The sequence below is a fragment of the Synchiropus splendidus genome, chromosome 1, assembly GCF_027744825.2.
Source record: "Synchiropus splendidus isolate RoL2022-P1 chromosome 1, RoL_Sspl_1.0, whole genome shotgun sequence".
NCBI lineage: Eukaryota > Metazoa > Chordata > Actinopteri > Syngnathiformes > Callionymidae > Synchiropus > Synchiropus splendidus.
The window spans coordinates 28,397,809-28,412,583 of NC_071334.1; the positions used below are offsets into that span (position 1 = coordinate 28,397,809).

The 14,775-nt window shown below is 40.8% G+C and overlaps 1 protein-coding gene across 4 annotated transcripts in view; it reads right to left on the reverse strand.

Annotated features, from left to right (window-relative positions):
- Positions 1-241: 241 nt before the first annotated feature.
- Positions 242-14,775, reverse strand: part of pax2b (paired box 2b) — a 33,387-nt gene continuing 18,853 nt past the window's right edge. For 3 of the 4 annotated variants that reach the window (XM_053887584.1, XM_053887611.1, XM_053887602.1), the window contains 4 exons: positions 14,303-14,417; positions 4,681-4,782; positions 2,864-2,950; positions 242-1,518 (listed from right to left, as the gene is read on the reverse strand). In XM_053887584.1, the coding sequence (XP_053743559.1) occupies positions 1,397-1,518; positions 2,864-2,950; positions 4,681-4,782; positions 14,303-14,417 (426 nt within the window). In that variant the 3' untranslated portion in view covers positions 242-1,396. Of the gene's footprint in view, positions 1,538-2,863; positions 2,951-4,680; positions 4,783-14,302; positions 14,418-14,775 lie in introns of all 4 variants that reach the window. The other variant, XM_053887594.1, reaches the window with a different exon arrangement.

Below are 14,775 nucleotides of genomic sequence, written 5' to 3' on the forward strand. Positions count from 1 at the left end.
TTTTGCCATTGACTTATTTTTTTTTTCATTAACTAGAATGAGTGATCAAATTAAATTTTAATGTTGTCTTGAATATATTGCATAATCATTGCTGTACATTTTTGCTTTGAATGTCCATGACGTTTAAAGTTACTGAGAATTCTCTTAGCTATTTTCCTTTGGGAGAGGGAAAAAAATAAAAATACAAACCACATTTTTTTCGTAAAAGATTTTGGACATTTTATTATAATACAAGTGTGACCAGCATAATGACGTGGTGATTCTCATGAACATGAAAGACATTTTTTTTTCTTATTTACAGAGAAGAGTCTTCGCTTCACACACAAAAATTATGTAAATAATAACATTAAATAACTCCACCTACCTTTAGGTTTACAGCTGCATATGATGACCGTCTCTGCACTGCATAGAATTTATACATAAAATTGATTCAGACCCCCCAAAATAATAAGAATAATACTGTTCTCGTGATGCATATCTGTAAAGAAACACTGACAAAAATTAAGTCTTTGGCAAATACATTCACTTGACGAATGAAGAATCTATGGAAACATGTTTCTTAAAAGAAGGACTCGCCTGAAACATGAGGAGGGGGCACGGTGGGCGGGGTCAGGGGGAACATGTTTAAGGCATTTAGCTAAAATCATCCCGTCAGAGTGAAACACTGCTTCGCCTTCCCATGGTTCAGTGCCAAAGACTCCAAATCAACACAAACAAAAACCCAGAAGTAGTGCATGTCAAGGCAGTGGTGCAGTGTTCCAGTGGGACTTTACCATACACAGCAGTGAGACAGGCAAGTGCCGCTTCAACCCTCCACAGAAAAGCATCATCATTCCTGCATCACAACGCTCCAGTGTTGCTCAAACGTAGTGCAAAATAAACACAAATAAAACCAGTTGGATGAGGAAATAGTCAAACACTAGTCAAAGTCTATTCCAAAATAAAAAAACATTTTCAGTAGTTTGTGGACATTTTCTTTTAAAAAACAGACAGGGGATGCAGCACATCCACCTGATGACTCTCCATCTTATTTATTTTTACATCTTGATTGTGTATCACAGAGAGTGTGTCCTAATTTTCTCATGGCGTCCATCGATTCATGCGCAACGTTTGGGAAGATAAATAAAATCCCTGTTCACCTGGGAAAATATTGGGCGGGGTGTGATGTTGCATTTGAAGCTCCGGAATGTACAGTATGGTTCCTTGATGGGACTGTAAGGCGGCTACACAGGGTCAGTCAAACCATCTTTTTTTTGCTTATCCATCCAAAAAAGTCAGGTCTGTCGTAATTTTGTCAATCTTTTTTGGCATTCGGCGTCCCCCAAAAAAAAAAAAAAAAAAGCTTGGAGGTGATTTTCCAAACTGTCTTTGATGGGCGTCCAGTGAAGTGTGGGTCTCAAACCGGGGAAATGTGGAGGCTGAGGCCGTGGTCCTGCAGGTGGATTTGGTTTCCATGGTAACTAGTGACGGTCATAGGCAGTGGCAGCAGTGGGCGGGGCCGAGCCTCTCGATGCGGCACTATAATAATAAGGGGAACCTGAAAGTTAACAGAAGAACGCACCATTTGTAACAACAAATAAGGCCTTCAAGAACATTTGAGCAGTGGCACTCCATGGATGAGGCTGTTGTCATGGACTGTAGCATGATACACACCATAACACAGGCCTAGTTGTAGGTTTTTCACACTTCACGCTGGCTAGTAAGTAAACTCACCAGCTTTTTGATCTATATCAAAGACCAATGATGATAAAATACATTCGCAAATCAATGATAAATCAATTAATACTGGATGACAAACCATAAATAAATGTGGAAAAATGTAGATCTTTGTATGACAAGAAAATGAAGGTTTTTAGTTTTTCCTGTTCAGGGGACAGAACAAAATGTAATAACGTGACTATTATAATATAAGTCAATATAGGACATTCTTACAATGGGGCATTTAATCTTTGTTAAAGAGGAAATCCTCCTGTGACCTGTGAGTTGTGTGTGTGTGTATATATATATATATATATATATATATATATATATATATATATATATATATATATATATATATATATATACTTTGTAATATCCTTATTGATTTACAATATATTCTGTATAATTATAATTATACATTTCTATTTTAAATTTGCAACTTCAGAAACAGATTGATATTCTGTTATTTAAAATAATAATAATAAAAAAAAAAAGTCTAGGTCCAGCAGAGAAGGGCAGTGCCGTCATATTGCATCTCACAGAATACCGATTGCTGTTACGAGTATATTTCGCCTAAATTAATTCATGATGATGATGATGCACAAGTCATTCCTTTTAGACAGATGGAGGAATGAAAATTAAAGTTGACACTTTCAACAATGCCTTTTTTCCTTTTGGCAGCAGAGACAGTGATGTTGTTGGCACTGGCATAGCGCGACTCTCAGTGCCAAGACTCAGCCATTCAGTTCTTTTCTATGTTTGAAATGCAATTAAAGCATAGATAAACACCACAATGATCATTTGCCATCTCATCCTAATTTCTAAAAACAAAACGTACAGAGGCTCAGGCGCGTACATCTCAGCCTCAATGACATGCCCAAGTTTCAGAAAAGCACAAACTTCAGCTGTTTCCTTTCTTTGCGCACATCTAGTACATATTAATGAAAAAATTCAGTCGTCACATTTGAAGAATGAATGAATTAACAAATGAAACATGCTTAAGATAAATATTAGAGGACTATAGAAAACAGAAGCACAAGAAAATGAGAGTTATGAGACGTGGACATGAAGTGGAAAATAACCAACGTACTATATAGGAACAATGACGCAGAAACCTGAGCAGAACCGGACCCTACACTGACATGGAGGTGTGCGTACTCACTTAGTAACGCTGGGTTTCCGAACCGCCAGGCTTCGTTGTAGGTGGTGTACTGTGGGTGACTGTATGGGTTCCCTGAAAACTCACTGCCTGTGAGACAAAACAACAAATCAATTAGCATTTCAATGTGTCAAACCATCACACACACACACACACACACACTTACACACAGTCATTTCTCATCATTCAAAACAGGATGCAATTTGAGAGGGAAAATGATAGTCATCGATGTGCGACCACTCAGGCAAGTAATTTATTTCTTTTTCATTTCACTTAAGCTATGGAACACTGAACAATACAGGATGTGACAGTGAGGCGGCTTCCCCCTCCGTCCCATTTATGGATATCTGCCTATTCTTCCTCCTCAATTCCAAACCTGTCTCATAAAGCGCTGACTGATCATGTGTATGACAGAAATTTCTGAATCCTCTGGTCTGATCTGGGGAAGTTTGAGCTCAAACTTGTAGCATGTTGGTTCAACATGCTCGCTTTCTATTGTGAGGCAATAAAAGCAGGATTCTTGATGGATGTAAGCAGCTTTGCATGAACTATGTTTGTAAACTGTGAGTGCGGGATGCACAGGCTAACACATAAGACCACGAGGAGTGAAGAGCATTCAGCTTTGTTTCAGGTGTGTGGAAAATGAAAAGCTCAGATAGGTCACCTTTACGTTATAGGCTTTAATCACGGGAAATTTCTTACATTTTTTTTGGCTATAACATGCAAAAAATGTTTCTATTTCTATTTGATTTACATTTAGAATGATTTAGAATATCTGTCATCCAAATAGTTCTGCATGATGTTTATAAATAAAATGTTTAAACAACTGAAAGTAAAAGATTATAGTCAAAATAAATTTTTAAAAAAGTGTATTTAAAAACACAGTTTGGCATCACTTTCCAAAATCTGTCGAAGATGAGTGATTGAAAGAAGTATAAAGGTAAAATCATAATAACCATTTGTCAAGAGGTCACACTTTGTTTTATTTGACTTTTTTTTTAAGTGAAAAATGAATCTCAATATTCTCCAACGTTCTAGGCTCACAGCCTCACGATCACTCAAGTGCCTCGCCTCTCCACGTTTGGAAAGCAAAGCACAAGAGCCTAAGCGTCTGTTTTCTGTTCCTGTAGACTTGCAGGTTTGTGCGAAGCGCAGCCTCCAAACCCCCATGGTAGGGACAGGAACAGTAAATATCACCCCCACTGCCGAGGCGATAACAAAACATGTCATCGTAACTCTTTGTAATGGACGGAAGAGGAACAGCCAGTGATGGTCTGTGTGATTGCTAAATGATATTCGGCACACACACTTCACTGCTCGCTCCGACCGTGCGCTTTAATCACATCAACAGTGATTTGGTGTGAGCATGTGCAAGTGAATGTGTGTTGGATTCAGAAAAAAAAATAAAGTGTCCTGGCAGGTGAACACAAGTCAGTGATTTGAATATTTACAATACTCTCATGCCTGTTTTCGGACCCCAAACTGCAGCCTGTGAACCTGAACTGCAGGTGAAGAAGCAGAGATGTTCTGGTTTTACTGGCATAGCTGCAAAATAATGAGCCAATAATGGCGGAGAGGAAAGTAGGAAGGACTGTCATCCCGCATGTCTCTGATCACTTATTCAGCCTGTCCCATCCAATCATACACAGCGAGGTAATAGAACCGGGCCTCTTCCTGAGTGGGTCAATAATGGTCACCTAATTTGCTGCTAAAGTCTCTTCACTCTGCTTCTGCGGCTGCGACAAGTGTTTTGTTTTCTAGGTGATGCCACCCTTTAATCGGCCGCTAATGAAGATAAAGGCATGGGGCAAGAGACTTACCAGGAACCATTCCAGCCAACGTGGAGGTCGGGTAGCTGCCCTGGCCGGTGGGGGGAACATGAGGGGGGTACCCGGGGAGGGTTGTGTTGGCCATGTCCCGACCTGACAACACAAAACAATACAATCTGAGAACATAGTCCCCCATTAGGTTTCACCAGGTTTACAGGACAAACCCTGTTAGTTTACTTTTACAAGCAACTTTAATGAGAAACTGTAAGACAATTAATAAAAAACTGTATCATCTGAGGGTAATGTGAAATGTAAAAGTTATTGTACACTTCATACACTCGTAAGTCCGATGGTGGGGTCACAGATACTGTACATGATAATGTGTTACATTTGACATCAAGGCAGGCTCAGCTGTTCCAGAACAACGTTTCACCAATGAATCAGCACTGAACAGGTGAAAAGGATCCTACAGGAGGAGGGAGGTTTTGCATCCCTTGCTAGCTGAATGTTACAGAAGCCATATATTTCAAAATTGCTGTACGAATGAAACAGATGAAGAGGAGCCTGAGCGCATTAAAATGCAACATCTGGGTCAGTATGGGCCAAAATAACTGGGCGTGAATTGAAAAAACACATTTGACATTTCATGTCAGATAATAAGACGCCTCTTTTTAAAAAAAAAACAACAAATAAGGAATTTACTTGACTTCCAAGAAACAGCTCTTAAGGGACTTTTTTATACATGTCAGAATAGACGACAGCCATATAGGTTAAGCAAATTCATCATACTCTAGTGTTGGGGAATCAACAAGCCTCCTGTCTCTTCTTCTGTTAAGACTGGCCCCTCGGCACAGCGTCACCGGTCCGGCTGCAGATATTCAGCTCGGTAATTGAGGCTGACGGTTGGGTTGTCCTCGCTGACCATCGGGATGTTTGGATTACGCCACGTAGCCCCAATCTGCACAGGGGCCATTGTAGAAGAGGCCCCCGCTATATTGTCTTGGTGAGAGCCACCGGGGCTCAAAGAGAAAGAGATCAGCTCCCGAACTTTAATGAGGTACTAGTGGACAGCCTGACACCACAAAGTAAGTGTTGTTTGTCGCTCCGCACTTCCAAAAGTGGGTTTGCTTAAAGCAATACTGTTCATTCAGAATGTGAAAAGAGTCAGAAAACAATAGAAACTACAGGTTAGTGAAGTTTTTGTGCCATTGAGCTCAGAAGGATCCTGTCACAGAGTCTTCAGAAAATGCACTTGTTTATATTTAAATCACAAATTTGTGGCTGTGTGAAATAAAAAAGCAGTGATATTAAACATGAAAATCTTCTCAGTCGGCGACGGACTTGCACTGTCATTGGTAACTGAATAGACTGGATGACTAGTATGGACGAGTATGACACATGAATGACATCATTCTCAACTCTGTATAAATACGGTAATGCCTCACCAGCTTGCAAATTTGTCAAACAACAGCGCCAACTCACAAGAAGCCTGAGAGAAGACCGTACGTACGGGTTGTCCAACCCTTATCTGCAAAACTTTTTCGGTTAAACTAACATCAGTTTCACAACTGGTGTTAGTTTAACCGAGTGCCAAAGTTGATCCGCAAACAGCCCATGTTGGAGGACATCAAAAGCCCTCTTCAATGGAAGGCAGAATACACATGAAACAAAGAGTCGCTCCTCCAACTTCTCCTCAGCGGAGATGGAATCATTCATGAATGTTCATGCAGAAAGTGAACACATTAAAGAAAGACAAATGGCCAGTCAAGTAGATGTCAGTGTTAATTAGAGAAAAAAAGCCCCCTACAGATGCAAAACAGACTTGAATGCAACTAAAATAAATGTAAAAAAATCATAATACGGCATACTTGAAATACCAGCAAGTGTCGTGTTGTTCAGTCCGTCCTCATCATTGTAATCATTTATGAAAGCAGCTGTGACGAATGCGAGTCGAACACTGAAAACCTGTGTGTAGTGGTTTTAGTGCTGTTCATCAGCAGTATCTAAAATGCAATAAAATGCAATATTGAACACTGACTTAAAAGCAAAGGGGATCGTCCAATGACAGCTTGACTACTGAGTCTTTTTCATGCATGCAGCATGTGACACAGAGGATCATTGTATTTTAAACGTTTTCTGGAATTTACAATTCCGCTTGACATCCAGGTTCCCCTCCAGACGTAGACTGCTGCACAGTATCTGTGCTTCAACTAGGACAACTCAGTGTTCTGCTGCAGATAACCGGCTCACCTGCAAGTCTGGTTGTAAAGTGTATGTTGCCCCAGTACTGACACAGAGGTTCGCTGATCCCGCTTCATAAAACCGAAAACCCAGAATTTCAGCTCATGTCTGGGAAAACCAACTCAGGCTTTTCAGTTAAAATAGCACAGGCCTAGAACACACAAGTGCAACTGGACTCAATGTCATTTTTGCAACCTGAATAAAAATGTGTAAAAAATAATAAAAAATGTGTAAAAAAAAATACTGCTTCATTATAGTTGTAGAAGTTAGTTTCATGTCAGAATAGATGACAAACTCACTGTATTTAGCTTCCCTTAGCCATGTTTTCATACTGTAAGTTGTACTTGCACACCAGCTAGTAAGTCAAATAAATAGTCTGTACATCATAACAGCTCATTAGCAAAACTGATCACAGACCAGCAACATCAAATAGCGCCACACAATGTAATTCCTACACAACACACTGCATGCTCGGTGTGTAATTGAGGGGAAACGAATGAGCCCTCTGGCTACTGAAATCCACAAACATGACGGGCTTGGCTAATAGTTTCCTACAAGCAAAGGAGAGCGTTATTGAAGACGTACGCGCATGAAACTTGATCTTTCAAGTGAGACTTGACATCAAACTCATTGTTTTTCATCTGATTTTATGATCGAATTTTAGAAATAGTCTTGATCAATGACATTCAGTGGAGGCACAATCCCCTCAGTTTGGATTCCTCAGCACACGTGCATATGGTCGTCTTAGGGATGCGTAGCGAAGTGAGGGTGCTACTCTGTTAATTCCTAGAATCACCCCTCCAGTCATTGTCAGAGACTCAGGGTGGAGCTCCACATGAGAGAATCAAACCAACTCAAGGTCATGGCCATCTTGTTTTAATAATAATAAGAAGCCAGAGATAGCAAAGGATTTCCATCTGGCAGGGATTATACAGCAAACAAAGGAAAGGAAAAGCAGCGGGAAAAGATGATGGTCGACAAACAGTTATTTATTTTTAACAGATCGTTCGAGTCAACTTCATTGGGTTCACAATAATCACCTACTAACCTCAGATAATGTAGCTTAAGTCACCAAATGTGAAACGATAATCATACGTGGCTTAAAACATTAGAGCACACGCTCTGTAATTGGCCCCCGAATGATGCACATTCTTGATCACATTGTGAAAGAGCCAAATTCTCTTCAGTGGACACGGGCGCTGATTGCTACGAGACCATGAGTCAGTGTGGCTCAGAAGACTGAGGTCATTCTGCACTTTTCATTTACAATAAGAATTCGTTTGTCACAAGCCAGTGCACATAAGTCAAAGGCTGTGAGGGGGGGGTCGGAGCAGGTGGGGGTCCGGCGGGCCCAAGGCAGGCATGTGTGTGACATAATCCCTCCTTTATTTAGGCAGCACACAGCACAAATTGTCTTAAACCTTCATTAGCTTAGTTCTGAAATGAGAAGTTTCCTCCAAAGAGATTTTGTTTTTCTCCACCTGCTTCCTCTGCGCCGATGAGAAACCAACCCATGTGTTTCCACGCACACCATGCACACACACCAGAAATTACCATTTGATAAAAACTGACATGTTTTATTGTAATTTACGATTACTTTTTAATGTCTAAAAATAAAATATATTTATACAGTTATTCACTTCAGTACGTAGCAGTTCAGTTCATGTGATCTCACAATCTGAAAGACTATTGACATCAAATACTTTGAGGGGAATCTTTTTTTCTTCTGCAGCACAAGAGATTTGTCACCACATACGAGCACTAGGACGTCTTGTCTTGACTGCGGTTGGTGCATCACATGTAGACAGTGATAATAAAATCATGGCTGTTGTTGTTGCAGTTGGTGGTGACGAGAGCCAGCAGCTCTGTGACTGCTGCTTTATGTCCCTTTTAAGTCTTTCCGAGAGGCGCCGGTTGGGAGAACTCTGTGTACAGCGATGATAGCCTCATTAGCTGCTTCCTAGGCTTTGTTGTTTTTACAACAGAGATGTGTGTCCAGATTCTCATTAAACCACCGACTCCCTTATATTGTCTCTTTCCTCTGACTGTTCCCTGAGTCAACGCCAGCACAGCCACTACTTATTTAGTTGCCTCCCTTTCTCCACCAACTCAAAGACAGATTTGATCTGAGTGAGTTGTTTGTGGCTGAAAAGGCCAAGAAGAAGATCCAAAATTAAAATATTTAACTTAATATGACTTATAAGAGTCAAGAAATGTAGTTTACTTTCAAAATGATCAGACCTTGAGATGAAGGAAACGAAAAAAAACCTCTATTGAACTCCTGAGATAAATGAATATACTGTTTAAAAAGTGTTTCTGAGTTTTACAACTGTTTTACAGCCAGACGTAGGTATTTGTTCAGATTTCCCAATAAGGTTGGGATTCTCAGAAAACTCACACTGCAACCAGGAGAGGAAGCTTCAAATATCGCTAAAAGATAGAGGGATATTAAAAAATAATTTCATTTTTAAACCAAGCTGTATTCAACGCTTCTTTATGTTCACTTGTGTCTAGCCTTGAAGCATTTTTAAATAAACAATTTTATCTTTTTCTCCATACACTTTTCTGTATACCCAAAAATAAATCACAATTTCCTTCCACACGCATCTTAACTGCTATTTCAACTGTTATTTGTTGTGAAGGTGACAAATGTGTCATTTCAGCTCCTCCCTCCTCACCAGCCGATGACAGGAAACAGTTAACATTCAGACCATCTTAACTCTGAATGAAAATCACTTTCTTTATTTGGCACACTATCAAGGTCATTTCTGTCTCTTTGGCTTGCAAACCTATTAGGATTCATCACAACTGGGACACCTTCATGTTACGACAACAAGCAAAAAAAAAAAAATCTTTGACCTCCATTTTCTCAGCGATATGCAGACGATTTATCACAAGCCAAAAAATCTGAGCACCCTAATTAATTACAACTAAGTAAAGAATGTTTGCTGAGCCAAATTGCTTCAATTCCCCAAACAGGAGCTGAAAGTCATCCATTACCAAATGTGTGCTCAAAGGTTGCGTTGCTTTTGTGAGGATGAGACAAACCTTTGTTTCTGAGCGGGATTTGGTCGTTCTTTGCGCCGCGGCTCACGCAGAGCTCAAACAGCCTTTAGTGACTCCGAGGAGCAAAGAGAAGAATAACAGGAAGTGTTACAAAGGTAGCAGCTTGAAGGGCAGAAGTGTTATTGACATGAGGGCTTTAAGCCATCCGAGGCCTCCATTAACAGGCCCAGCAGGGAATTTGTTTAAAGAGTCCTCCGCACTGAGTTGAGATGCGCTCAACTCCCACTGAATGCTCAAGGGAATCCGCGCCACGCTCTTGATGGCTCTTAAGTCTGAAGCATCATCAAGAAAACAGGTTGTCTGCCACTGATTGTGGGGAAACTCTATATAGAGACAGGGGACAATCATCCGTATCGAGGCCATCTCTCCTATTTCTTCTTCATCTTCAAAGAAGAAAATAAATGGCATAAAAAGTTGAGGGCTCCTCCTCCTGCTTTTCATAAATTCACCCAAGGCTCACACTATTTGAATTTTAAACAGTTTGAATGAAAAAGAATACGAAGCACTTCAGTTGAAATCCATCTCTCGGAGGGAATTCATCACAGAAATGACTTCCCATATCAACAATAGAAATTACTTCACAATGTGCAATTGTCCCTTCCTCATATTCATGGAACCCTTTGGTGTTTTTTATGGGGTAAGTGGGACTATTTAGCAGGTAATACTGCATTAATGTGGGGGAGAGGGAGATAGAAAAAAAACACTTTTAATGGAAGTGGCTTCCTGCCACTGAATTTCGATGATGTGCACAATGCCCTTAAATCCCTTTCTTATTTGAGCCTGCTACTTTTCAGCCCTAATAGGATCAGCGACGGACACAAAAGATTTCTATCTCGCAACTCTTTCACTTGACTGAGGATCCTGATCTCTGGCAGCCAGCACTTCATGAATCATTCATTTTTAATAGGCTATGCAAATTCTTTGCTCATAAAAAAAAAGGAATCATCAAGATCAATAACTGCAGACCTTTTTAATTGGTGTTCAAAAAACATTTTAAGGATGAGCTAATCTCCAGCGCTCCTGCCCCGTAAAAGGCACAATTAATTTGAAATTGGATCCAGGCCTAAATGCTGCACATAATTTACGACTTTCCGCACAGCTTAAAATTCCCCGCGATCGGCAGAGGCCGCACACCTGGATATCACCTGTGATCCACCCGGGCAACGGAGCGGATAAACGTAGCAGGGAAACGATTAACCAAAAACTAATTACCTCCAAGTCTGTTTTGCGTGATTCCACCAAAATTCCCATATCGGAAAACACACACCAAAACTGTGACTATTCAGCGTTCAAGGATACGATTCAGTTATTTGTTTATCTTGGGAAACAATATTATTGAGCGACAGAGGTTGTTTTGTAGAAGACTTAAATATACATTCGATATGGTGATTTTTTTTTTTTAATATGGCAGGATGCTCAGTTAGTCAAAAAAACAACAACAAACAAACTAAATAAATAAACTAATATCTCAATTAAAAACACAATCCGATTAAAACTATTGAAAATAGTTTGGATTAATTCATATGTTGCATATCATTTTACAAATGTCCCAGTCACAAAAAAATAAAATAAAAAAATGCCAGCATACATGTGGCATCTGGAATTAGCACAAGTGTGATAAAGCAACCTACTAACATCTAACATTTAGGTACATTATAAATAGTATAATAGTACATTAAATACTGGTATCTTTTACACATCTTACGCACCACTGACATTGTTGGCACAGATAAACAATCATTTGAAATTTTCAATCCCCTGCGGCAAGAACATTTGGAGGACCACACTCATTCTATAAACACACTCCAAACACAAAGGAATAGCAAACCATGCATCGTTCAGCCAACTGTCACCTCTTCTCATTAACTGAATTAAAAATGAAACTTTCCTGTATGACGCCACACAGAGACATCTCAATATCTACAATATATCAGGTGCAAATGTATCCACCTGCAGAACATTCAAGGACAGTCGGTGGACAAAGGACCTTCTCGGGGGCCTTCCAGGGAAATCTACCTCCCACATATTAATGAGAAAAGGGCCTTTCTTTTTTCATAAGACGGCTCGGCCATCATGAGCAGGGGGATGGAAGCTGCTGCAGTTTCCCATCACCTCATCCTCCCCCTGAACAGGCAGCACCCTTTCATGGCTGCTTGATAATTATATGAATTTTAATTTTCAAAAAAAAGTTGCATATTAATCTCGAGCTGACAGTCGTCGTAAACTTTCGGTAAACTTAACCTTCTTCTGGGTAATAACACATCAACAGCAACGAAACAATATTTCAATTAGCCAGGCAGTCATTAACTGTGACAAGGAGAGAAGGAGGAAGGCATGAGAGCGGGAGGGAGCGGGGGGTGAGGCGGGGGAAATAAATGATCACGGCGTTAAGAGTTAGGCGGCAGAAATGCCAGAGCGTATTTACGGAGGCACATTACTCGTGCTCTGAGACACACCAACAGCCTAGTGGCGAACAAATCACAGAAGCAACACAGCGGCAGGGAGACCGGCTAGTGTGAGACCTTGATCTGATCCACAGTCATAGTTCTGATCTACTGACACCCAAAGGTCCCGCACTCACTCACTCCACCTAATGTCGCTCATCAGACCTGCTGGCTCAGCAAAACGCCAGGCTCCCGCTCACCCTTCATCATGTCAGTGTACTGCTGGTTGAGTGTCAACACATCTAAAACAGGAAGCTCAAACTGTTACACTACCATTCTTGGGTTCAAAGTCACTTCAAATGAAATGCATTTAAATTCAAGCCTGCAAATATAGTTAGCGGTGCTATTCGAGCTGAGGTTGAGTAATTGAACATTAAAAGCTTCACTGTGAAATGATAACGGAATTCAGATAGCTGGAGGTTGTTTAGTAAGAAGCTTGAGCAATGACACCGTGGAACAGCTGAGAATGTTAGACTCTCATAGAGCAAGAAAACCGATGTGTAAAGACAGCAAAAGTAAACATCAATCATTGGTGCTGCTATGTTTATATAAATAAAAACTGTAATTTGCAGTGTAGCTAGAGTGCTTGTTTACAGAATCTCAATAAGTCCTTTCTGGTCCCGATCAACAAGCTCATGAAGTACTTCAGCAACAGCAGAAATCTTGAGCTTCTCCACAGACAGCCAGCAAAGTAGGAGAAAACAAATCTCACCAAAAGACATGTGCATTCATCGAGACATCGAAGACTCATAGAGGCCCTTCACACCAGCTCAGGCTTCGATCTGGAACCACTCCGGATCCTCTGAAGCTTGGTGCTTTCTGTAGAACCAGCCTGCGCTCATACAAGTTGAAGCGGAACCAAAGTAGGAGGACGCGACTCAGATGGATCTCAGCAACACACCAGCAAAATGATAAGTCGCATTGATATTCCGAAACAATTGTTTTCATCCACTAATCAAGTGTGTAACAACTTGACAGGGAGGAGACATAGAAGAAAGACAGTTACGTGAAAGACATCGGTCTGGCATGAAATGTGCGAGTAGAGGCCGATATATTTCGCAAATGTGACTGAGCGACTCCATTACGACACACCCACCATTGATGTCACAGCTCACGAGCACCAACCAACTTTCATGTTTCAAGCCATGAACCAACTATTCAGGTTCTGAGCCATTTGTTTCTCGAAACTACGTGTGGGATCCAGCCGGTGAGAAAGGCCTCATCGAGTATATTATCAATAATATAAAAGGTGTAGATTATTATAAAAACTTCAAGTGAAATAAGGCTCCAAGTTTTTTCCTCCAGCACCAGCGATCTGTTTCCACCTAAAGCCGTATAAACAGTCTTGAATTGTCTTGACTCATCGTGGCTTTTTTCTTTAAGTAAATCAATGCACCTCTGTGACTAACCTATATATATAGCATCACATGTGTGTGTGTGCTTATGTGTAACTTAGTATCTATGTTGTACATCTACAGTGTCTTGTCACCAAAGCTACTCATTCATATTAATGAGGGGAAACATGTCGAGAGAATGCACATCATAAATGAATAATACATGATAATATCGAAAAAAAAAAATCTAGCAACAAAGCCGATTCTAGGACGTTAAGAATATCACTAAAGATTTGGGGATGCAGTCAGACAAGAGTGTTAGACGAGGCTTGCTGTGACCTACAGGTCCCACCAACCTCCACTCCTCAGATAAAAGACCAGACAGCTGCGAACCCTTCATCGTGTCATAGTACCACCTTTTCAGCTCAGAGTGCATCAAAAAAGTCTTCACACTTTTTGGGTTTGGCTTTTTATTGGCAGATTTTCAATCCGTGTCCTCTTTTACATTTGTTACAAAGAATCAAAAGACCCTCAGCTGAAGCTGTGGCGTGGCAGCTAGAAGGCGAACTGTGTGGCACTTGATCTTACCTACAGGGTAGCTTTGCGACACGCTGGGGCCCAGGTCTGGGTTGGTGCTGGAGGATAAACTGGGCTTGACTTCGTCCAGGCTGGAATTGAGGGCAGGGAGCGAGTACTCATTAGCCTGAGAAGAGGACAGTAGAATCATTACACAACTAAACAAAAACTGGATGCAAACCTCAATCCCCCCTCATCCAGTAAGTTTTCCTCACAGGCCAGTGTGAGAGCATTGTCTATGTGTGTGTGCGTGTGTGCCTGTCTGTGTGAGATGGTAGTTCAAGCATATCATGAATGTATTTTTTGTATTGTCTGTGAGGAAGTGGGATTTGGAGATGAATGAAAAACCAAGGCATCAGCTGGCCCTTTGTGCTTGACTGCCGTCGAACCCCTGACCAGCCAAGGGAGAAGTACTTGTGCTTTGTTGCGGTCGCACCATGTGGTCCTCTTAAAAAAAAAAAATCACAATCCACTTGTTTTTGGCT